The 26,253-nt window shown below is 31.9% G+C and overlaps 2 protein-coding genes across 2 annotated transcripts; both read right to left on the bottom strand.

Annotated features, from left to right (window-relative positions):
- Nucleotides 1-1,500: 1,500 nt before the first annotated feature.
- On the bottom strand, nt 1,501-2,814 carry LOC129003664 (gastric triacylglycerol lipase-like). Its single transcript, XM_054431963.1, has one exon. The coding sequence runs from the start codon at nt 2,776-2,778 to the stop codon at nt 1,501-1,503; it is 1,278 nt and encodes a 425-aa protein (XP_054287938.1). The 5' UTR covers nt 2,779-2,814.
- A 16,976-nt stretch (nt 2,815-19,790) lies between these two features.
- LOC129003663 (death-associated inhibitor of apoptosis 1-like) lies at nt 19,791-20,651 on the bottom strand. Its single transcript, XM_054431961.1, has one exon. The coding sequence runs from the start codon at nt 20,649-20,651 to the stop codon at nt 19,791-19,793; it is 861 nt and encodes a 286-aa protein (XP_054287936.1).
- Between the last annotated feature and the right edge of the window lie 5,602 nt (nt 20,652-26,253).

Raw genomic sequence — 26,253 nt, 5'->3', positions numbered from 1 at the left:
GCGTCTCATAAAATTGGAATCCGGTACTGACAACTCACTGAAAGTCCAGACCCTAATTTTAGCACAAGATGAGCACTTCATTAATGTTGGCAATGTTGGTAGAATGGTGGCAAAAATGTTGACTCCTCCAATTGCAATCGTAACTTTGTCACTTTCTTCAAACAGCAACCAATAGATATCCGAGCATTGCTTTCAATTGTTATTGTTAAATAATTAAAAACCTCCCAATCTGAAGATATTTTTGGTCTTTCAAATAATGTTGTTAAGGAAATAATCCCTTTCATTTTAGAACCACTAGTTTATCTCATAAGCTTGTCAATTTTTTCATGTATATTCCCACATAGCCTAAAAATTTTCCAAAACACATTCAATTTATAAAAAGGGAGATAGAACCGTTATTGATAATTTTAGATCAAATTTTCTATGGTTCCAATTTTGTCAAAGATAATTAAAACGCATAGATTAAATTTAAGCTTTACAACCATCTCGAAAAGAACGAAATTCTAAGCTCAGCTCGATATGGTTTTAGCTCTGGTTTGTCAACAATAAAGGCAGTTGACAAATTGATTTCTGAGGTCTTGAGGTCTTTCGAAGACACAAATAATCTTAACGTAGCCTTAATGGACCTTAGTAAAGCTTTTGATAGTACATCACACCAAATTATTTTGGAAATATTGAAATATTATGGGATCTATACAAATTAGCAACATTTCTTCAAATCATATCTATGTGGCAGATTCTAAAAAGTGGTTGTTGGGCAGGATTCATCAGAGTTTTTGGAAACTCTAGCGCAAGTCTCTCAAGGGTCAATGTTGGGGCCTATTCTGTTTTTATTAATGACCTAGTAACTTATCTCGCCAATCACTCTTATATAACGATGATACCACTTTCTGTTCCTCAAATAGTAGTTTTACTGAGTCTGAAGGAACAGTGAACAACGCAATCATAATCTCTTCTAATTGGTTCAATGCAAACTTTTTTACTTTAAATCATCAGAAAACTGAGCGGATTTGCTTAATGCTAAAACACTTAGAATGTTCAAATATCCCGTCATCAGTGAAACTTTTAGTCATACATTTGGATGCAAAGCTTACGTGGCAACGCCACACTGCATCAGTCAGTGACCGGTCCACACGATGTAAGTAATTTGTTTGGGACGGCCAAAAGTATTAAATGTTAAATGTTTCGTGTAAATAAAACTGTATTGTGTGACAGTGCGTGTATGAACTGCATGTGGAATGTAACAACCAATGCTTATAATAGTAATCAAGAAGACTGAAGATTTGACAATGGGGCAGCATGCCACGTATCTATAGTCATCATGAAAAGACAACTAGAATTGAAGACGTAAAAAGATATTCAACCTATTTTTAGTACTCTTTATCAATCCAGGAGGCAAAACATGGATTAAAAAAATAAAAAGTGACTCTAAGGTTCTTATAACATCAACTTACTTCGGCAAGATATTCTCAGTTTGTATTTCCTGAAATTACCGAGGATTCATAATAAATACTTAACATGTTCACTTAGCTTCTTTACCACAGGCTGGTGTATTATTTCGTTTACTCCATCAGCAAAGAAAAAATCCAAGTGGTTGTAGTCTTTTGCTTCCTCTTCCAGAAAAAGGTAAGCTTTCCCATTAACATCCAGTCTTTCTTTCAGAATTTTAGTGTCTTTCATAACAGAATAGTCGTCTTTTCCCCCTTGTATAAGGTAAACAGGAACAGTCACTCTAGTTAAGTCATACTTAGGAGGCGTTGTTTTTCCACTGTAGTAAAACATGTTCAATCTCTCTCCGTAATCGTACATCATAAACTCATTTGCACTTCCAACTTGAAGCAGATGAAACAAAGATTGAATCGAAGTTCCTGCTGACATGAAATCCAGTGTACTTAACATGTCCTTGTAGCTTAAAAGGTCTTGTTCCATGCCGGTTAACAAACAAACCAGCTTAACAATCCCCCTACATAACCAACCTTTCTTTGTTTCCGGACCACTACACGGGGATCGAGCTATGAACGCAAATCTTCTATAATCCGGTCGAAACTCATAGAAATTCAACATGTTGAGTGACCTTAGAATGGAATTCACTGCTCCGTTTTTGAATTTACTTATGACAACACTGAGTGAGTTAGGTATAGCGATTGGAGCCATTGCTATCATACAATCTATCTTGGACATGTAATCCGGCCAATAGTGGGCGAACGTCCAGAACATTGTGGTTCCCATGGAAAACCCTATGTAAGAAAGAGTCTTCTTATTAGTTTTCTTAAGAATGTAGTCAACAGCTGCGGGTAAGTCAAATTTTCCCATCTCGTCAAAGCTGAACTGCCAATACTTTGAATTCAACGTCGGATTGAGGTTCAGATGAGCCTTTGAGTAAGGATTGCCTCTGTGGTTCGCCACCCATACATCGAACCCAGCGTCTGCCAGCCTGTACGCCAGTCCTTGTGGTATTGCCAGGTAGAACGCTGAGGATTGTAGGATACCGTGTACAAGGAGCACAGGATGTCTGTGAGCTTCTTCCTTCCTTTTACCTTCCACCTCGGGAGATGATGCCACCACTCGATGGTAAGTAAGAACATATCCGTCTCGTGTAGTGATGGTGTGATCTTCAAAAGGGTACTTTAAATTTGTTACAAACGTCTTCAAAGGAGCTTTTTCCATTTGTATTTTGTCAATAGAGAATTTGTAGCCGAGGCCAGTATATGTTCCCGGAGAGCATGCTGGAAATAAAGTCACTAAAATTATAGTAAAAGCTAAAACCAAAGAAGTCATTACAGCAAAGAAACAACTCAATAGTGCTTGCCACAGCCACTCATGTCTGTTGGGTAACTAGTTGTGATAATGGTTGGAGCTATTAAATGATTACACAATGGTATTACTGTGTTCACCACACATGGTACATTTTCCTTAAAACGTCAGTTTGGCTGTATGTAACCTAAAACATTTGTATTCTTATTGTTTTATTGAAATTATAAAATCCATAATAAGGCTATGTATATTAATTAATTCATAAATTACAATATTAGTTAACTAATATCGATCATGGTTGGTAATGTAAAAAATTAGACAATGTGTTTTGAGTTAACTACATAGTAAATTTGCTTTTTAAAAGTCAGTTTGAACGTCTACAATTCAAATAGTATATTTCATCACTAAGTGTGACTCTTTTCGACCCGAGCTCAAGTTTTACGGAATATGAGCGATGGTTGAAAAAAGACTTTTTGCTCGTGTGATGAACAATATTTATCGTCATATTGCACCATATTTTGAGAGAACTATGTGACAAAACTAAAATAGTCTTAAATCCAGTTGTCTCCGGGAGTAGACTGAGGACAACTTGCCTCCAACAATCCCACAATCATGTGATGACAAATGGCGAAGACAACTGTCTCACCAACTGACAACCCGGATTTATACAATACCAGCTGCCCACGTCCAGTCAGGTATGATTTGAACAGTTCAAAAAGCTGCCCCTTTACACCATAGAAATTTAACTTTTCCAGGAGAGTGTCTAGATCAACTCCAGTTGTAGCCAACTTAAAGAAACTTCTTGGTAATTACTTCTGGTAGCCAATAACAAACAACAACAACAATAACAAGGGAAGAAACTTTATTGGCCGTTACTTCACCTTATTACATGTGTTATTAGCACAGAAAACGTACTACTATAACCCAGAATGCCAACCGCATGGTAAAAAGCATTAAGCGGTTTGAGAGAGCTTTGCCTGTCAATCGGTAGGCAGCGCCACCAGCGTTGCTATGCTATTGCATGGCAACGCTGGTGGCGCTGCCTACGGATTGACAGGCAAAGCTCTCTCAAACCGCTTAATGCTTTTTACCATGCGGTTGGCATTCTGGGTTATAGTAGTACGTTTTCTGTGGTTATTAGACGTATATCCTTTTATCAGGTAATAGAATAACATGTACGATGCTGATCAAGAAGTTATTCAACTTTTTCCTTATAGAAAGTTGCTATGAATACCTTACCATAGGAAATGAACAATAACAAGTTTCACAACTTAGTTTTCATGACACCAACATTTGTTTGAAATCCAAAACATTTGACACCATACACGCTTATTGTATAAACACAGTAAGAAGGTAAAACAGTGAAAACTATCGGGTTGGTGTTGTTAGAGTAAATTTCTCAGATATCTTTTGTGAGGCTATACTGATACTCTTGAAATTTTCCACATGTTTGAAGTGGTTTTATCGATGACAATATGTGACACATAACAATATGTGAAACTTAACAATAGACATCAAACACAGATCCTTGTTACCAATATCACTTATTTCCAATGTCATGTAGGATTGATTACCATCAGTAATAAATTCAAATTGTGAACATATAATTGTAGTTCGTGGCTTTTAAATACAGTAATATAGGTTATTTTGTCATAAAATTTGTTGACAACATATTTTGGTTCGAATTGTATTGTTTAAATTGTACACACATTTCATTTAGGAGAATTTCTAAAAATTACCAAGCTCAAAAATGTTACCAATAAAATAAATTATTTCATTTTTTTTATGTAAGCATGTTAAAAAGAATATATGTTTCAATTTAAAGCAATTTTAATAATAAATGATCAAAGATGACGTTGTGGCGTAATTTTGGGGTAGGAGACAAAATTAAATATAATATAGTAGTATGTGTGTCCCTGTTTGGTTTGCCATAAAATGTAGCGTAAAATTCTGTTTGGGGATACAACAAATGATAATAACGTCTTCATGAATACGAGATAGTATGTCTCACCCAAAATTAGTCACACCTTAACATTTGTCCAGATAGCCTAGCCTACAATGAGATAATCCAGGATTCTAACATGTTCGTAAATTAATCATCGTTTCGAGTTTATTGGCTCAGACTCAGATTATAATTACAAGGATGCTAGTAACTATAGCTTACCTAAGTGGTCATCATAGCCACTTGAAATATACGTTGAGATCTAATTAAGAACTAATATTACAGGCGAATAAGAATATAACGGAATGATTTTACGAGGTTTAAAAACGAGGTTATAAAACGTGAAACGTTCGTTGTACTTGGTTAACACCAAAGTAAAATGGGTCCTAATAGTTGGTCAATACTTTAATACTTTTCAATTAAATGGCGACCATACAAAGTAGGTATTTTAAGCCAAGTATGAAAGCCTTCTCTATTTTCACCCGAAGCTGTAAATTAAACATGTGATTTTTTCCATTTATTTTGATTTTCTGTTTATATTTTGTTGTTATTTCGTCCCCAGCATGGCAACTCATAAGGCCCATGTTATTTTTTTTCAAATTCATTTTGTGTGCTTATTTTGAGTCCATTTTAATTTATAAAGGGATTCTTCACATCTACAGGAGAATATCTTTCTTACAGTATTTGCATAGAATTTCCCTGCGATGCACACGAGCTGAGAAAAAAGGTTTTAAAGAAACATGCTTGCTTATTAATTTACAGTTTTTTTTTTTTTGCAAGAAAGACCCGTTATTAACACTGCAGCAATGTCTACAATATTATATAGACCTAAAATTCTTCGGGTAAAATAACTCATTTTTTCACTGACAGAATTTCCAGCCAAAAGAACTGTAATTGCATAGTGATAATTCACTGAATGTGAAAGCAATTTAGAAAAATGTCCTTCAAAGCAAATACCGTTGACAAAAAAATAAATAGGAGTTTTTTTTTGTTTTTTTTAATAACAAAAAGGTAAATAAACTGAGAGCTCAATATAAATGCTAATCCGCCACTCCGCAGCTGCCCTGAGATGGTACATTTGTTGACAAACATTCAGAAACTGATTCAACTGAAGCCAGCACACTCCATTGCACAGTGGAACAGGAAAAATATATTATTATTTCACATTACTGTTTTTCATTGATTTTTTATTTTTGTAGGAATTAATAGTTTGACTAAGCTGAAATAAGGTGTTACCAGTAGCTCTTAAAGTACTACGTATGCAATTTCAAATTCTATTTGCAGAATTTTCAACAATAATTACACTTTGTTTGTACAATGTAGACAATTTAACCGAAATAAATACATCAATGTTTTTTAACGTCCATATTTATGAAGAAAAAATTGTGTAGACACTTTTAGAAATAAAAATACTTGTAAAACAAATTAACAGAAGGATTGTCTCCAGATACTTTCACACAAATACTGGGTAATGGAAACATCTTTAAATTACAATAATATGTAAATAAACATTACTTCAACTAGTTTGAACTGGTTGCGATAAGGACTATGATTAAATTTCATCTACTGCTAAGGTATGACTTTTAGGGCAGTATCCCCATATATATCATGTAGATCATGTGCTCATCCTGAAATTCATTCCCCGCTAGTTGACATGCTGTGTGATGATTCAAAGAAACATCAGTTAAAATGTATATATATATTACAACTAAAGCTTTACTTTTTTTTTGTTTAAATATATAAAATTTGTTTGAGATCGGCATTTTACAATTTAAGTAAAACTCTACACCAACTAAGTCAAGGAATGCTTGGCTCTGGGAAGGAATTAAAGCATTTCCCTCAGGTGAACTTTTAACCTCAGACAGTTGAGTTTAACTTGGATGAATTTCACGACCGCGTAACTTAGAGCGCATCAACTTGTTCAACTTTAAATTCTTTGAGATAAAACATTTAATTCCTTAAATTGTTCTACAGCATTTCCCATTCCTAATGTCTACGATACAGGTTATACTTGTCATTAATGAAACCGGTTTTGATTGCAAATCAGTATGTTATGGGGTCCTTTTAACTCTAAAGAAAAATGTACAACCCCCTTAAGCTGTAAAGATTATGGTTCAAAGGTATTGCAATTCTTGTGGCTTTCCTCATAAAATATCAGTTACGTCTGCTGCTTACCTATTATTGAAAATCAAGCTAACATGAACAATTATGTGCCAGCTTGCTGGTACTGTTAATTTATTATAAAAGAATTAAACAACATACTGATTTTAAAACAGGATGGAGAGTATTTTTTTCGTAAAATTTTTAGAGTTTATTTAGTGGATATACCCGTTTTGAGCCCCTCGGACGAAAATTGTGGTTTTCATAGTGGTGTGTGTTTGGGTGTGTCTGACTGTATGTGTGGATGTGTATAGAGCTACAGACCACGCCTGTGGTCAACTTTTATGAAATGTTGTATATAAGGTACTAAATCCATGTTGTCTCCAGGCATTAATTTATACATTTTTTGAAATTATGATTTTTAAAGGGGATTTCCCCATAAAACCCATAATTTAACAGAAAAATTGAATCTTTTTGAAAATGGCCGAAACATTTTTTATAACATTTTAGTATATTAGCCCTTAAGATTACAGTATGAACAAAATGGTTTAGCTCCCATTTCCGTAAAAATTTGGTTCTAAAGCTATTTTAACTTATTTTATACCAAATACCCATATAAATTAATAAAAAATCTGAATTTGGGAAAAACCGGGAATGATTAAAATTAGTATGTTATAGTCCCAACAACATAGTTTAACGTAGCTGTAAAAACTACGGTTCAAAAGTCATTGTAACGTATATGATTCTGCAAATATCATACTAACTCCCACGGCTTAACCATGATAAAGGACAAGCAAATGAGATAAAGTATGTGACAGATTGCTGATATTGTTTATTCTCTTTATTTTTTCTATGGTAGTCTGTTATAAGACGAGTCTCCACCAACTGGAAATGTTCGTGGAACAATGTTCAACGGACATTTTGTATTTCAGCCAAACATTGTTCGGTGTTGGTTTGGTGGAAACGCCTTTTCGAACATTCTGACCGTAGTGATGGGAACTGGATGTTGGCTGTAAAAGTTCGCTCCTAGACCGAACATTTTAGTCTAAATCATGTTTCTCCTTGTGCAGCTAGTATAATTAATCATTGTTTCTAGTGAAGTTTGGCATTTGCTCGTGTTTTTTTAAGACATTTGTGTTTTGATTGATTGTCAAGTCAGTTTCTGTTAAATGTAGTTAATTATAGCATTGCGATAATTAGTATCTTGTTTCGAAATAGTTGGCCTAATCAGTGATATAAATCATTTGAAATCCTCACTACACACCCTTGTAAAATTCCTAAATCAGCAACTCGAGGTCAGTTCTGCACGATAATGGTCACTGCACTCATTTCTTCCTATAAACAGTTGTCTCTGCCACCAACGAGGAGGTCGACGAGTAGACATGAGCAAATAAGTAGCTGCTATGTACACTAAATAACGACGACGCTGTGTACTGTGTAGATGTAACCATCCCTACACAAGATCACCAACTAATCAAAATGTCCGGATCACTTATAAACAATCTTTAAGCTACTGAAAATGTCCGTCCGGCTAATGGTGGAATGTTGGTCCGTTTTTTATGTTCGCGAACAGTGTTCAGCGAACATGTTCGGTTCGTGGAGACGGGGCTTTAAATGCATTCTAAGAGATCAGTTATGTCGGAAAGATGAGGATTACATGAGATATATCAGTAACAGTTTATGATTCTAACAAGCATTATTGGTTCAACATTATGTTTACTTGCCAGTGGAACGTCTACAATATCAGCAGATATGAAAATCATCACAACTTCCAAAGCAACATGTAATTTCTCTAACTTGAGTTTTCATTTCAGACTTCATGACATGATAATATTTTATAACATTAAAAACATGGGTCAAAATGTCCAGATCCTAATCTGGGTCTTTTTCATTGTTTTCAAAAAATCCTTTTTTAACACGAGAACACGGTTGAGTTTCAAATTTTAAAATTTAGTAGGGAAATGTTAAGATTTTTTATATAGCTTTGTTTAGTAATACGTCAGTGCTAAGGTTTAAATATTTGAAACTATGATTGCATAGCCAAGATAACCTTTACATCTATCAACCAACCGGTTTTCTTTGAATGAAAATTATATGCAGAGATTAGTTTTATGGTTAAACAGGAAACGATTGAAGTTTTAATGGGGTCAACAAATTAGGTACATTTTATTTTGAAATACAGAATATATAGAAATTCAGAACAGGATAAATGCAGCAAATAAAAGTTGGTATGCATGTGGATAGCTAATTAAATCAAAGCTTATTCAAAGAAAACAAAAATTAGAATCTACAAAACAAAAATTAGACCAGTACTTTTATATGGAGGGGAAAATTGGATCCTGAGCAAAAACAAGGAAAATAAGACACACAAAACACTTTATTTATAACCTTTTAGAAAAAAGTTCTAAGAGATTTAATACTTAAATACTTTTCAATGAAATGGTGTGACCATACAAAGTAGGTATTTAAGCCAAGTATGAATGGAGATGAGTGTAGGATGAGTGGTGCTATCTTGTAGTCTTGTTTGTGACTATATAAATGTGAATATGGAGGATTGAGAATCTGCTACAACAAATAGTAAAGAGAATCATTCCGAGACCACGATATTGTAGGAGAGGCCAAAAGCAGAAGAAGGTGGGTTGGCCATGGCCATACCTTGAGGAGAAATGAGAAGAGCTTGTCAAAGAAGGTACTAAGAGGAGATCCGAGGGAAAGGAGACCAGTAGTAGGAAGACCAAAGGCCAGATGGTGGGGTCAAGTCCGGAAAGATATGGAAATACCCTTGCCCCAGCAAACCTACTGACTGAGCAAATTTTCATTTACCTGGCTGGATTTCTACTTAAATATTACCTGAAAATTGTCAGATTTATTTCCTATTAAAATAATATCTATTTTAATGAGTACCTAGGTTTCCTGATACAGGGAAGGTGTTTTTGTAATTTAAATGCTGATAGCTTAGTATGAAATAAACCAAATTTCCAACTTTGATCAAAATACAGGGTGTCTCAGACCACCCGGCTGGCTTCTATAGCTCCAATATGAAAGCAAATGGAAACCTAATTGCAACTGGAACCCCCTATTTTGACCCCAAGGAATTCAGCTAAATTATTTTCAAACCCAAAAAATCACCCCAAAGGGTAGATTTTGGGGGGTGGGGGTGGTTTTTGGGAAATTTTCAAATGTAAAGGGGGGTCATGTCATACCTCATTTTAAAAGTCCTCGAGTCTTGAGTATTTTAGTGGAAAAAGATTTAAATTATTTTCATCCCTATTTACAGGGTGTTCAAAAACATACAAAAAATAGACCTTTGAACTACTTTTTACTGCAAAGAGGTGGAATTTTGTGGGGGTTCAAATTTTTATAACACTTTAGTTTCTAAATGAGCTTTCAAAAAACTCTGGTTTCACCCCTTTTCCTAACTTTTTACTTATGTTACGCATTTTGAAACTTTTTGAAGTTTCAAAAGCTGTTATCTCAAAAATTTCAAATAGCAACATGGGTTCAACTATCATGTTTATTGTAATGATAGTTTTGTTATTAGTAAGAGGTACATATACTACTTATAAGATTGAATAAAAGCCAAAATTACATTGACAACATTTTGATTTTCAGACAAAATCTTACTATCTTCAATTGAATTTTTATCATAAGATATCCCATCGACAGTAATATAGGGAACACAAAGTTTATCTAAACTTTCCTCATATAGTTCTTCAAGAGCTTTTAAATATAATTTATCTACTTTTCCTCTTTCTTCGGGTCTAGCTCGTTTATTTAATCTTTCATAACAAATATTATAATCAGTTTTTATGTAGATAAATAATATTTTTTTATAATTGTCCATTATACTAGAATATATTTTCTTAAAATCTTGTAATATAAGGGACTCAGCAGAATTAAAAATATTTTTACTTAAATATTTACAAAATATTTCAAATATACTAAATGAACTTCGTTCCATAATGACAATAGAATTATTTAATGATTGTATAAGGGCATTTCTCTCAATGTCAGCAAAATTTAATAAAGCATTTATTTGGAAAACAAATGCCCACTTCTTTGTATTTTTATAATATACCTCTAGTAAATTTATTCCTCCAACTCTTTTCCACTTTTCAACTGGTTCTGTATATAACACTACATTAAACCCCTTTGCCTTTAATAAACTGTAAAGATTTGTACAAAATGTGGACTTGCCACTAGCAATGTTACCATCTACACATAAAATCATTAATAAAAATGCAGGAAGTTATTATAGAGTCTCTTATATTAAGGTCTATAGTTGATAATGAAAATAAAAAAGCAAAAGAATTATTTTGCAAATTCTTAAAGGATATTTTTAATCATCTCTCTATAATTAAAAATATAAATTTAAATCATATTAAATCATTTACACTTTTAACTGATGCTATATTTTACTTATTGACAAAAGATGAAACTTAATATTTGTCATGGCACTCGTACTATAAAGATTTAGAAGAATTTCTAGAAGATATTAGATTTCCTAACCGTCTAAAATCGACTATAATGATTGTAAGTGAATACCATCAAATGTCACCATTATTGACTAAATATTCTAATGAGAAATTATTATTTAAAATTATCTATAAATTATTAAATTCATTTAAAACACAACCAATGGATGTTGAATATTTACAAGATCAAGACTGTATAGATAAATTAAATGCTCTAAAAACATTTACTAATTTATCTGCTGATTCAAATCTTGATGATTTTAACCAATTTGCTATATCATTTAACAATAGTTTAAATATTTTAAAAAATATTGGCTCACGGTTTCCAATAGTTTATGATGATTTTTACAGTTTATAAATAACTTAAACATCTATACTGAAGAATTATTAAATATAATACAAATGGATTTATTTACAAATTTTAAAATGATAATGGAAAAAGTAAATACCACTTTTAGCATAAGTAAACTTGAAGAGCTGTTTTCACTTGAAACTGATATAAAAATTGGAGGTATATTTAAAAAATTACTTTTAGATTTCAACATTACAGAAGAAGATGTTAAAAGTTTGTCTTTAGAGCAGTGTATAAATTTATATTCCAGAAAGAATTGTGTTTCTAATTTAAGGACTATTGAAATAGATGTAAAAAATGATTGGAGTTGTTTTCAAATAATTCAAACTTTTATTGACTCTAAAGGTGACAACAGTGAATTAATGGAATTCAAAATGGAAGTTTTGACTTTGATTGGGGCACAGGATTTTAAAATATTAGAAGAGTTTCTTAAAAATTTTGGTGTATTAAATATTGTAACAGCAATTAAAGAACTTAACACTTTATATAATATTATTGGAGAAAGAAATGTAACTTCATTTAATAGAAATATGAAAGGTTATGTTGATTTTTTTAACAACACAATAAATAATATAATGCAAGATGCCTTAAGTGTAGTTACAATATTAAAATGTAATTCTCTTTCTCAAGTTGTAACAATGATACAAGATGTAATAAGTATAACTGGTGTTGATAATAATTGGCAATCGTTTTATGATCAGTTAGTTGAATTAAAAGATAGATTTAAAGATATATATGATGAACAATTTTCCTTAACTGAAGTTACAACATTAATTGTTTCTATAAAAGCATGTCAAGTTAGTACTGATATAATTCAGGGAGATACTTTAAATGAGAAATTAGAATATCTTAATAAACACTTACTTGCTAAACTGAATGTTATATGTCCAAATATATCATTTGATGAACTAGTAAATTTCTTAACAAAACTTATAGAATTGTCCAAAATTAAAAATGAATTAGATAAAAACTCAATAAAAGAAATTTTAAATAGAATGAAGAATTACAGTAAACTTTCAACTGAGCTTGAAGAAATAGTGCAGTAGAAATAATCGAAAATATAGCTTAAGGTGGAACTAATTGCAACACAAATGATTCTTGCTGTGAATGGTAGGTAGTATGCTTCTAATCAACATACTAAAAATATACATCCGTACTGTGGCGCAAAATACGTTTTTTGGCCGCCATCTTGAAAAAAGTGTCAACATTTTTATATTCGTAAAAATAACTTTTTGGGTATCAAATTATAGGAAATTTAATGCTGAAAAATGTTATAATAGTGGTTATAAGCACTATTTAGAAATACGATCGTAGTACAAAATACCCCCGCCGCAGCAAACCTGCAGCCTAAACGAATTTCCATTTGTCTTAATTGATTTTCAATTAAATCTAGTAATTCAGTTTTAAAAATCTTTGTACAACTAAATCTAGAGTTCTACTGGACCGATTGTATAACCTAATGGGTCATTGGAAAGGAATTCGTGTAGATTTTCAAATAATTATTAAAGTTTGATTTTTTAAGATTTGCTAGGTGAAACCCGTCAACGTCGACAAATAGCTTAGGTACTATTGAGTTTGCAAGTAAGATCTTTTTAACTATAAATCGATGATAGATAACTCCATTTTTAAACAATTTGGATCGTTTATAATTTAGCAGTGTGCTTTAGGTACATCCAATCTCAATAATCAATAATTCCAATGGAATCTGGTATTTCACTGAAGATTTTTAGATAAAAACATATAGGATAATGCAACTGCTGGAATACATTTTTAATTGAAGTAAAAATTGAAAAAATCCAATTTAATTGTTTTCGTAGGGTTATACATTTGATAGATTAATGATGACAAATATGTGCTTGCATAGCTTTGAGACCAAAATTATGAAAATCGGTCCGGTAGAAGAGCCAAACGAACTCGAAAAAAACAAATTTAACTCCCATAAGTAATGTACAGGGAGGCAGTTTGTGCATAGCTCAAAATACCTATAGGTCAAAATGAGTGCTGATGCTAGCAAATCTATGGTGCGTTTATAGCTTTAGTTTAGAGCCGAATTCACACTATGTAGCAAAACCTGCTATATAACTTTTGCTATATACCATTGCTTTATAACTTTTGCTGTATGAAAAATTTACAAACAATTTTAGTGATTCTGGTGCTCGTGCTATATGTTATATGTAGCACAACCTCATTCGCATTCCGTATCGAAATGTGCGATGAAGAGACATTGTTCGTGACAGCTATCGTGGTGATCTTGGAAGTCAGAGAGAGATACAGACAGGAGCGAAGATTTTAGCAAGTTTTAGGTTTGACCGCTTCTTGCTTCGAGAAATAAGTACAGTGTAGCAGATTTATTACGGGACCTTAATGATGATGAATACCCTGACAATCCATAATTAAAACGCTAAATAAGGCGACGGTAACTTCAAAAACGTTTTACGTATGATCACAACGCCGGTTGTCCACGGAACAGTTCAATTAAGTTTATAATATCGATAGCCCCGATAATATCATCTTGATCCTAGGCACTGCCACTTTCCGTGTCCAGTCCTTCCATTGTAAACAAAGATCGCTGAGCAAAACCGTTCAGCGCTACATATAGCAGATGCTAGACGAAAAATATATGTATATCATTGCTACATATGGCAATGTTAGATATAGCACGTATTTCTTTTGATATTTACCGACTCCCGATGGATAGCACAATTTTAGCTATATATAGCAGGATCTGCTACATATAGCAGTGTTATATAGCACTTTTGTTAAGTTACTTTTTCTACTTCTAGCAAATGTCATATAACATTGCTAGATGTTACACAAATCTGCAATGTAGCAGGTTTAGCTACATAGTGTAAACCCGGCTTAAGGCCAAAATTATGAAAATCGGTCTGGTAGAAGAGCTAACCCGCCTCGGAAAAGAAAAACCAATTATTTTTATAGATTGCAATAATTGATTTACCAGTATGCATAATCTAACCATACGAAAAATGAGTTGATAATTTAACAGCTTATTGTTATATTGTTATTTAATTAAATTTTCTTTGATTAAATATTGTTGTTAACAATTTGCATTTATGTTTAAAGTGTGTTTCTTATGTTAAGTGTGTTATTATGAGCTTAATATGTACCACATATTAGTGAGTAAAGTGGTGTATGGATTTCATAACCATTATTTTACTAGAGACCGTTGCATTAATTTAACCACAATGGGCTCTGTTGCTAGTCTATTAAATAAATAACATTAGGTTAAACGAAACGAGTACCAAGGTTTGCTGCTACAAGGAAACCAATTAAGTGTGTTTTTAGTAAAATATTAATTGTTTAGTATAAAATAAATAAATCTTCAAAGTTTTATCAAAATATATCCATAAACAAGGAAACTACAACTTTTTACCATATTCTCCATAAGAATACATGGGGATTTTAAATTTCCAATTTTTTGAATTTTCCCCGTTACCAATAATCGTACAAAACCCCCTTGATATACTTAACCATTTGTTTTTTAAGCTCTTTAAAAAGGTCTAGAGAGAAATTGGGAAATTTTACGTTTTAAGGGTCAAAAATGAAAAAAAAAACAAATTTTAAAAGTATAAAATAACTTATAAATAGAAAACTTTTCAAATGCCACATTTTTAAACGCACCTTTTTTCGCCCATATTGCATCACTGTTAACAGTATATTTTAAATTCAACCATGATATTCTTTTCCAGCATGAAATGTTCTATAATTTGATACCAAACCAGATTTTTTAACAATAATTAAAAATTTTACACTTTTTTTTAAATGGCGACCAAAAACCCGTATTTTGCGTAACAGTACAAATGTATATTTTTAGTATGTTTTTTATAAGTGTATTACCTACCATTTCTAACTGGAATAATTTCTGTTGCAATTAGTTCCACCTCAAACCCTATTTCTACTGCACTAAAACTAAAAAAGATAATTTCAAATTAATTGAAACCATAAATGAAAATGAAAAACAGTTGTCTATTGAATCACAATAAACTAAAAAGATTCAAGAGATAAATAAAACCTGATGGATGAAATTAAAATTCTTAAAAATGAAAAATATGACCTTGAAATATTTCAAGAAAATCAATCTTCAGAGATACGAAAGAAAACACAACAATTTGAAGAACTTAAGAAAGACCTTGATGAATTAAAGGTTAATTATGATATATTAAAAAATGACTATAGTGAAATAACTTCTAAGAAAAAAATTGGTATCAGTCTACCTCTTAAACGAGATATACAATCACCAACTGAATTTGAGAGTACAGGTACTGAAGGTGTAAGTATACCTCGTAAACGAGCTCGAGAGTCGCCAAATGGATCACCAGATAGAGATAGTAAGCGAAAAGGAAATGATAATACAAGTTAAATTTACATGAGCAATTTATTGATTAAACATGTGGCTGAAAATATACAATACTTTTTAATATTACTCTACAATACATATCATTATATTGAACTTATAATTTAACAACAAATACAACATATTATACAAAACTATAATATGTGACACCTTCTGTGTTTCTTTTTTTGTTTTGTAAATGACTTGCACTTGCAAATGCAGTATGAAAAATTCTTACATTGGCTACAACTTTGACCATCAACTTGATCATCAGGAACCAAGAAACACTTCTTCTCACAACAGTACAGATCCATTGTATCCATTGTATATACTGTAATAACTGTGAACAGATTAAAATTAATATATAAATGGATTTTACAACAGTCTCTTATACAATATTAATATTTAAAATTTAGTAATAGTAAACCAATCCTGTATCTCTACAAATTCCACATTTAGTATTTATTTGTTTTGAACATTCTTGACAAATTACATGACCACACTGAATATGACATAATTGTTTACATTCTAAACATATAGGACAATTCCCTCTAATATGATTTGAGAAAGTGATTTGTAACATTTCATTAATACGGTAGTTTTTAAAAACTAACAAACCAAATATTTTATTTTTCATAGTTTTTTTGTTAACTTAATATCTAAGTTAATAAAGAGTGGTGCAGAAGAAATGCATATTTTTAATATTGAACTACTGGGACACAATGGGTTGAAAAAACATTATTAAATTATAGGTTTTTGAAATTACATACTATATTTAGATTCTGAAAATAATGTCTTTGAGATGATGCCCTGCTTGCTGGATATAAATTTAGATCCCCTTCTGAAAATTATGGACAACTCTCTCCAAAATTTCATTCGGCATAGCTTCAATTTCCTGACGATTGGAGTTCTTAAGGTTTTGATTTCAAATATCCACACAAAAAGGAGTCACATGTCAACAGGTTGAGTGAGTGAACATCACCAAATGTCAAAATCATATGTCCTGGGAACATTTGTTAAATTACTTCAATGGATGCTCTTGCCATGTGAGCTGTGGCATCATCCTGCTGAAAACAAATGTCTTTCATATTCACTTGACAACTGTCAAGTTCTGGATGATGGAAGTAGTTTAACATTTCAATGTAGTGAGGCTGTATAACAGTAACTGCAATCCCTTCTTCTTTAAAAGAAATAGGGTCAACAATGCAGCACAATACTGTTACCTTTAAACTGTGTAGAGGTTTTTGGTGTTGTTCTTGTGGGTTCTCCGATGCTACCACTTTTAAACATTAGCATAACCATCAGGATGAAAATGTGGTTCATCACTCATGAAGACCGTTTCATTGGGGTTTTCCTCAAACATTTTATCCATTATGGGACAAAACTCTTTACACTGTCAAAATCCTCTTCTTATAGCTGGTGGATAAAATTTGAGGTCATCATGTAAGATGTGGTGAAGTAAACGATCCAACATACCCAGCACTACTGCATATCATCTAGATCTAGTAACTGTAACTGTTGATCTGACTTGGTCTGTATTTTCTTGAGTACAAACTGAATGAGGAAGCCTAGATGGTTTCTTTTTCATCACATAACCAATATTATTAAACATTGCAATTCATTGGAGTATAGTATTGTGATCAGTCACTAAAGCTTGATGTCCAACTCTAAAATGTTGATGGAAAAGACGTTACACTGGGACTACAGAATCATAGTTTCTAAAAAGCTGCTTGACAACAAACATATGATGTTGTAAACTCCAACATACCATAGTAACTGAAATGGTATTGTATGGGCTATCTGCTTACATTTGTTCAAGGTTAATACCCTATCCCGTTGCCACATACTAACAGTTCGAAAAACATGTGTTTTTTCTGCACCACCCTATATTAATTAATTTAAATTAAACATTGTATAATAATACATATTTATGATCAAATAAAATTACAGAATACATCAAATACTTGTGAAAAACAGTCTACGAAATAACATGCGTCCCTGCAAAGAGATAATCCTACTCTTTTCTCTCCACTTCCTCATCACCATCCCCTCTTCCTTGCCATCCTCTAAATACATACTGTATCCAGGTTTTCTAAGTTTAACAATTAAGAAATCTACATCTTTTATTTCAATCTCTTCTAATTCATTCAATTTAATATATAGGCTATCTAAATTGTTACAATCATTAAATGGCTCCACCCAAAATGACTTTCGTTCATAACAACCAATTATGCTGTAAATTAGTATATCTAATATTTTACATTTAGAGAAGGTATTGGTCTTTTCCAAAACTTCAGACATTGAAATCCCATTATTAACCATTGTACTACCATCTAAAAACTGTAAAGACATTTTATCAAAATAAACACCCAATCTCAATGGATTTCCATCAAAATCAATTCTATGTATTATTTCCCCCTTCGTGATTAAATTTAAAATGATGCAACCAGTTTTCTCTTTCCACATATTTTCAATATTAACAGAGGAAACATCAGTATCAATTAAATCCATAACTGAGACTGACCAATATATTGTGACTAATAGTTTTAGTAGCGGTTTTTGCACTTTCTTAAAAATGAAATTGTAAAATATAGGTTAAATTGGTAACATTGTGTCTCCTTACTTATTAAAAATTAAAATCAAATATTTAAGTAAATATTATTTAATTTGAATGATTGAACAATCTATAATTATAAATACATTTTTAATTAATAAGATTACAAAACACATAAAATACTTGAAAAAAATAATCTACTCTGTATAATTTCTTCCTTAATAGTTGTAGCTTTTCTCTTTTGCAACTTGTCAGATTTATTTTTATGTCCAACTCTTTTAAATTGTTAGGGTGGACACTGCTTAAAATTATAAACTTGGGTCTATGAAGTTGTTTCAAACAGTTTGCAACACAATCATATGAGTTCCGTCCAAGGCAAAATATAGGAATTGGTGATTCAAAGCTATTTGAATGACTTTGAAGAATGAGTTTCAGAATATGTAATAACACTGGATTAAATGCATTGATCAAACATATTTTTGAGTTTGGTTATACTTTGTAAAAATCATTGGTGTTCTTAGAAATAAAACGTTTCCATTTTTCTGGATTGATGTAACTTTATCAAGCATCTCAAGTTTGCTCATAGATCTATCACTTTTTTCTCTATTTCCTGTAGAAAGGAGAAGATTTTTATCAATTATTATAGAGTTTCTTATAACACCAACAACAATTCCTTGCACTTTTCTTGGAGATGTTTTAAAAAGTTCATATTCAAACTCTCTTCTCACATCTTCATAAAAATAACTGGAATCACCACTAGATTTGGTGTTAGTTAGCTATTTGTTTAACCTGTTCAAGATATTTGTCAAATGCTTCCATGATTAAAGTCACAATGTTATTCACACACTACTTTCCAGTAAACTAATCTATTGAATAAACCAACCCTACTTTTATAGTACATTTTAAATAAATAAATAGAATATACTCAATAAAATATTTCACTTTAGTATTTTAACAATTACACCCTTATTTTATATTTCACAATATTATTATTTATACTCATTTTAAAATTTGATTAATTGTAATTTTTCATAAAAGTTTATTTCAGTAGTATTAAATAATCACTTTCAATGTTCAAAGAATATTTTTATTTGTTCACTGAAACTAAAATCATATTAAGCAAAATTATTAACAAATTTCATATAAGATGTCTTAATTTTATTTTTCTACTATATTGTAACAATAATCAAATGATGTTAAAATATTAAAACTTATATACGATTTTTAAAATATTTATAAACAAAATTTCTAAGTTTGCAATGTTATGAAAAAAACACACGGATGGTTGCAGTGATATCTTGGCGACAAACTGCACATTTAGTTAGTGACAAAGCACATTTTACACAGGCCACAGCATGAGCACAGGGTAAGAACACAATAGCCACTTCTTCCATATAGCATATTTTGCATTCATTGTTTCCTGGATTATTTTTTTGTAATTTTGTACTTATTATGTCTTTATTATCCTCCTCTTGTTTTAATTTACATTCATTTAAACCCTCTTGTTTTGATTCTTTTGTTGGAGATTTTGCACATACATTACTAACAAAGCTTTTTCCCTTGGTTGTTAGCAAAAAATAACATTTTGGGAAGTGTCTAGCATGTTCAACCCAAGGTTCATCTGATTCCTTACTCCAATTATTCAACCCCCCACCACAGTAATAGCATATAACGCCATCTTCTTTCCCTGTATAAAAAAATCCAGCCTCACTGAACATTTCAGGTGTAAATTTTGGTGTTTTTGGCCATTTTTGATAAGATTTAAGTCTTGACTCTAATAATTTAAACTGGGGAAAGGATGGAAATTTGATTTGATTTATCCCTAAGTTTTGTAGTGATGGTTGTTGATCTTCAGAGATATTTTTTACGGGAACATTTCCACATGGCATGTTTTGGACAAATTTACATGAAGGTGACCATCTTTTATGATCTAGTGTGGGATCATCTCCCTCAACCCAAGATCCAATTTCAACACCACAAAATGCACACCGAACAACGTCTTCTCTTTGAAAATAATAGAATCCAGAAGTAGCCATTGAACTTGGATTTAAAAATGAAACTGGCCAATTGACAAAACTGTTGAGTCTTTCTGTTTTATATCGAAATCTTAGAGTATCAGACATATTCAAATTTAGCAATACTAACCAAAATCCAAAGAGTAGAGATAGTCCGTATAACACTGAACCAAAGTCCAAACAGCAAGGATAGTCCATGCAATACTGACTGGTCTCCTGGTAGGATGTTAGTTTTATAACCCACATAGCAACCCCCCACATTACATAGTGGGGGTCTTAAACTCCGCTTTATTAGAGTGTGGGGGTTTTATAGCCTTACTTGAAGGTGGTGGGGATTATGTTTTGAAAGGGGAGGGGACATCAATCTAAATATTCATTAAAGACCAAATCAGTAAATATTTTTTAATTCTAACTTTTAAATCAAACCTGTAGCCACAATTACCATATTAATAAAAAATGCATAAGCTATGTATCTTCAATATATACTGTTTCGAATTCTTGTAAATATTCCATTTCCTCTTCAGTTAGATGGAGTTCTTGTTTAATTTGATCACAGTTAACAATTATTTGTTCTTGAAAACTATTATTTGGTATTTCTATTTTGTTTAGGAATTCGGTCTCATCTTCTGTCAGTTTGGGCGTTTTTATGTTATTTTTAGAGGGATTGTTAATTGTCTGTCCCTGAAAACTATTATCATATACATCCATTGTATCTAAAAATTCTATCTCTTCTTCTGTCAGTAGGGGTGTTTTAATTTTAAATGTTTTAATTTCTGAGGCATTATTTATTATTTCTTCTTCATTCTGCAACGGTTCATCAGGAGTTATAATTCTATGTTCTGTTTGATGATGTCCTTCGTCTCCAATAGTTAAATTTAAATTTATAACTTGTTTTAAATATTCTTCAGAGTTTCCTCCATATTGTGATTCTGTTTGTAAGGATGGTTCATCAGGATTTACATCTACATTTTCTGGTTTATAATATCTTTCATCTTCCATAGTTATTTTTTCATTTATGTCTTGATTCAAATATTCCTCCGAGTTTTCTCCATGTTGTAATGTAAATTCTATTTTAGTACTATTAGATTTGATTTTTTCTGAGATTCTTGAAAATACTAAATTCTTTTCTCTTTTAGTTAAATCTGAACTGGGGCTTTGCTCAAAATCTTCTTCAAAGTTATTATATTGTTGTGGTGTAACATTGGCTTTATTAATATTAATTGTACATACTTTATTCTTGTTCTTTTTAGTATATTTTCTTGTTTTTGTTACTCTTTTCCAAACTAGTTGTTGTTCTTCTTTTGGAAATATATGAATTAAGAATAAAATTAAGTTTTCAATCTGTAAACGATAAATTGGGTTCAAATGGTAAAAGTTTGACTTAACAAATAAAAATTTTAAAATACCTTCAACAATTCTCTTTTCCTTTCTGTATTTCAATGTTGGTTCCATGTTTCCACTAAGGCTTTCAAATACTTACTAGTTGAATTCCAACACTGAGGCTATCTTTTACCCGAGTTTTCAATTGGGGGTTGTAGTGGTGGTGGGGGGTTAAAAATATTGGTGGGGGGGATGGCATTTGTTAATTATAGCACTTGAACTATAATTATTATTTTCAAATTAATTTATAATATAATTGTATTTTCATTTTATCTTTTGATAATTTAAAATATTTGTTTTTCATAACTAACAATCAGTATTAAAGATTATACTTCTGGAGGGTACACATAAGGAATTATATATTCTGGTTCATCATCTTCTTGGAATTTTGCAATTATACATAGATTTGTTGTTTGTTCCAAGGATACTTCAAGGTTATCATCGTGTTGTAATGGATCAATAATCGTATCATTATTATTTGTCAAACTTACTTTGTTTTTCCTAATGTATTTTCTTTTCGTTGACACCTTTTTCCAAACTGAGTGTTGTTCTTGTAATGGTAAGTTACTAATTAAAAATGATATCAAGTTTTCAATTGGTAACTTGTACTTTGCGGTGGTTTGAGACAACTGTCAGCTGACTCGGAACCTTGGAGTGGAGATTGGAAGTGAAGACGCTGAATCATACTCATTTGGCCGCCATCACACCATTCAACTAGACAGAAATCTCTGCAACTTCTGGACACCGGTCTACAATTTTGCCCTCAGACTCTTAAGACAGTTGGGATTCCAGAAAAAGTCCTTAATTGCTTCAGGGTTCTAAATTCCATTAATTTGTTTGTAATTAAAATAATTTTCAGTTGTTCAAGCAAGTTACAGATTGTCGTAGTCAACGTGAACTAGGTTTTTCTCAAGCCAAATTAACACGAAATTATAATTCCAGGGTTGACCTTATGTAGGTAATTTAGACCAATGTGGGTAAGACACAAACAATGTTGATAATTTTATAGTTTTAAGTACATTTTCCCTGTTTTGTGATAGAAATTGTCTTGTAATTTTCATGTTGGTGTAAAGCAACAAGTTTGCAACAGGAGTCAGTCACATGGTCTCAAATTTTGCAAAATTGTTTAAACCATTTGTTTACAATCAGTTTTGATTTCTCAAAGTTAGGTTAGGTTGTCCAAAAGGAAGAAATGATATATTTAGTAGTTTTTAGAAATTTTTGTCATTCTTGGCCTAGGCCTACCTTGTACTTGTTCATCATGCTTTTGTTCATATGTAGTTCAGTGTTTTAAATATTTCTTGTTTAGCTTAGAAAATGTAATCAACCTACGCTCTCTAAATTGTAAAGAATGTATTTTGTAAATTATTTATTTTGTAAATGTCAGAAACCAAATTGTTGCTCAGTTGTTCTAAGATAGGCCTAACTTGAGGCAAGAACAGTTTAAGACCTAGTTTTACTTACTGTTAATGACCTTTTGTCATAACAACTACAAAATGGATTAAAATTTCAGTTAATCAAGGCCTAGCCTTTATGGAACACATGACTTAAGTTATAGGACTACTGTTAATACTTAACCAGAACAGAAATTATTCACGAGGAATTACAGGGTGTACGTTCCGGCCTGCAAGAGTTCCTACCTACGGCTTGTGAGAGATCCGACCTACTGCTGGAGAGATGTTACCAGAATTAGCCCACTTACAACCTTGGCCTATCCAACATCGTACCTGGCTGCGGACCTGGACCACGTCCACCCCTACCACCTGTCACCGCAGCGGACCTCCACTGTCTGATAAGTCCTAGGCTAGCCTTTACCATAACTTCCATCTGACTACAGTTCAACTATCAGCCTACTAAATCATTTTAAATTTGGCCAAATATAAAACCTAAATCAATTTCTCTGGACATTTAACTTACTCAACTTCTGGTGCATCAAGATTCAAATTTCATTCAAATTTTACCCAAACTCTCTTCAGACTGTATTTTGTGCAACTCCAAGTGCCAAGTGAGCTAGACGCAACTAAACCATCGTCTCAACATATTCTGTGGGCTAGGCCTAACTTTTAGAGATATATAGATTACGGTAATCGTTCGGATTGTAGCCGAAAGGTAATAGTGTCTTTGATATTTGTCGCTGGTGTTACCTAGTTTTAAGATTGTCTGTTTTATTATTATTGTGTATTTAGTATTGTGTCACATTATGCTCTGCTGGATTGATTAGAGACCTGATATATTTTGTCTCTGTTGTCACCTGTTTAATTGTAAGATTGTCTATTATTACTGTATATTTTGTGTCCTATTATTGCTATGTCGGATTGATTATTGACTACGGTCGAACATATATTATATCTAATATTGTCTTTTGAGTAAAATTAATTGTTGCTTTTCTGTAAATATATTTTGCTACCGTCTGTGCAGTCGGAAATTCCAAAAGCTTTTGGTCACAAAAAAAAAGTAAATAAATAAATAGCCTATTTGAGTTATATTTTTAGGTTCAAGTGTCTGGGTAGTAACGAATACTGAACAAAGAACATTGTATGTAGCATTTTGATTGATTATTATTTCGTACCGGACATTTGAGTCAGGCTTGTCTGTTCAAAATATTAACTTGTAATAAACCTTAACTTATTTTGTCATATCTTGTGTCATTTTTGAAAACCAGTGTATTTGTCATAGTGTATTATAGTGGGCGTAGGTGGGTTAACCCCTGAATTATCCAGTTTTATTCACAATTTTCTCTAAATTTAAACCCATCCCAACGCTAAATCACATAGATTTTAGGGACCTGTCGAACCTCATGGTATATAGGAGCATAGGTTAAGACACTCAATACTACAGAGATCTGCAAAATCTGTTACCATCCTGGGGCTGGAACGTTCCCAGTTTATCGACCAGTATCATACCCCAAAACTGGGTGGCGCCCTGCAGCATCTCTGAAGTACTTGGTTATTACCCTGGTTCATAGGTTACCTATACTATACATAGTTCTGCCCACGACCCGTCACTGACTGAGACCTAGCCGTGGGGTGTGTCATTTCTCTTGAACTTTGTGCAAGAGGGTTGGTTTAGATATTTACAAATATATCAGGGGTTTGGATCACTTCCCCTTATAGATATAACAAATATCTCTCTAAAGTTTGAAGTATAGATTCAAATAAAGATACTCACTGAAGAGGTATTTGTACCTGGTAAACTTCCAGTTGTTGATGCAACACTACTACCAGATCTAGATGTGTTACTTCTAGTTGTCAATAGTTCTTTAAAACTTGCCTCGTCAAATATCTGTAAAATAATGAATTTCCTCAACCTTCAATGGTATTTAGAAAAATATTATAGACTAGTTAGGCTGTGTTAAGTTTGTTAAAACAAACTTTTGTTTAAATACTTAAAATACAATTACATGCAATGTAGTTTGGGTTTTTTCTTTGAGATCTAGAATTTGTGATTCTGTTATAAAAACTATACACAACATCTTGAACTTTGTGCAAGAGGGTTGGTTTAGATATTTACAAATATATCAGGGGTTTGGATCACTTCCCCTTATAGATATTTGTTATCTCTAAAGTTTGAAGTATAGATTCAAATAAAGATACTCACTGAAGAGGTATTTGTATCTGGTAAACTTCCAGTTGTTGATGCAACACTACTACCAGATCTAGATGTATTACTTCTAGTTGTAAATAGTTCTTTAAAATTTGCCTCGTCAAATATCTGTAAAATAATGAATTTCCTCAACCTTCAATGGTATTTAGAAAAATATTATAGACTAGTTAGGCTGTGTTAAGTTTGTTAAAACAAACTTTTGTTTAAATACTTAAAATAAAATTACAATCAATGTAGTTTGGGTTTTTTCTTTGAGATCTAGAATTTGTGATTCTGTTATAAAAACTATACACAACATCTTGAACTTTGTGCAAGAGGGTTGGTTTAGATATTTACAAATATATCAGGGGTTTGAATCACTTCCCCTTATAGATATTTGTTATCTCTAAAGTTTGAAGTATAGATTCAAATAAAGATACTCACTGAAGAATATTGAATTGAGTGAATATTGTAATCTATTTTGTTTTCAAGCTATTCAAAGATTTTTTAATTATTTGTAGGCTTGAATAACCACCTTTAAAGTTATTTTATGGTAAATTACAGTGTCAAACCTCGATTTTTACAATAGGCCTGCTTCTTGAAATTTGGGCATGGGCTTTTTAAGCCATTTGTTGGGTAAAACCCAAAATTTCCATCTGTCTTTCAATTCTGTTGAAAAAACAACGTCTCTTTTCTTCTGGTGTTCTGTCCAGCCAATCAAAGTATGCGTCGTTTAATATAACCATTT

The sequence above is a fragment of the Macrosteles quadrilineatus genome, unplaced genomic scaffold (genome assembly GCF_028750875.1).
Source record: "Macrosteles quadrilineatus isolate MER2022 unplaced genomic scaffold, UCM_ALF_1.0 Scaffold_9__3_contigs__length_116548681, whole genome shotgun sequence".
NCBI classification, from domain to species: domain Eukaryota; kingdom Metazoa; phylum Arthropoda; class Insecta; order Hemiptera; family Cicadellidae; genus Macrosteles; species Macrosteles quadrilineatus.
This window is presented reverse-complemented; position numbering and strand designations above follow the sequence as displayed.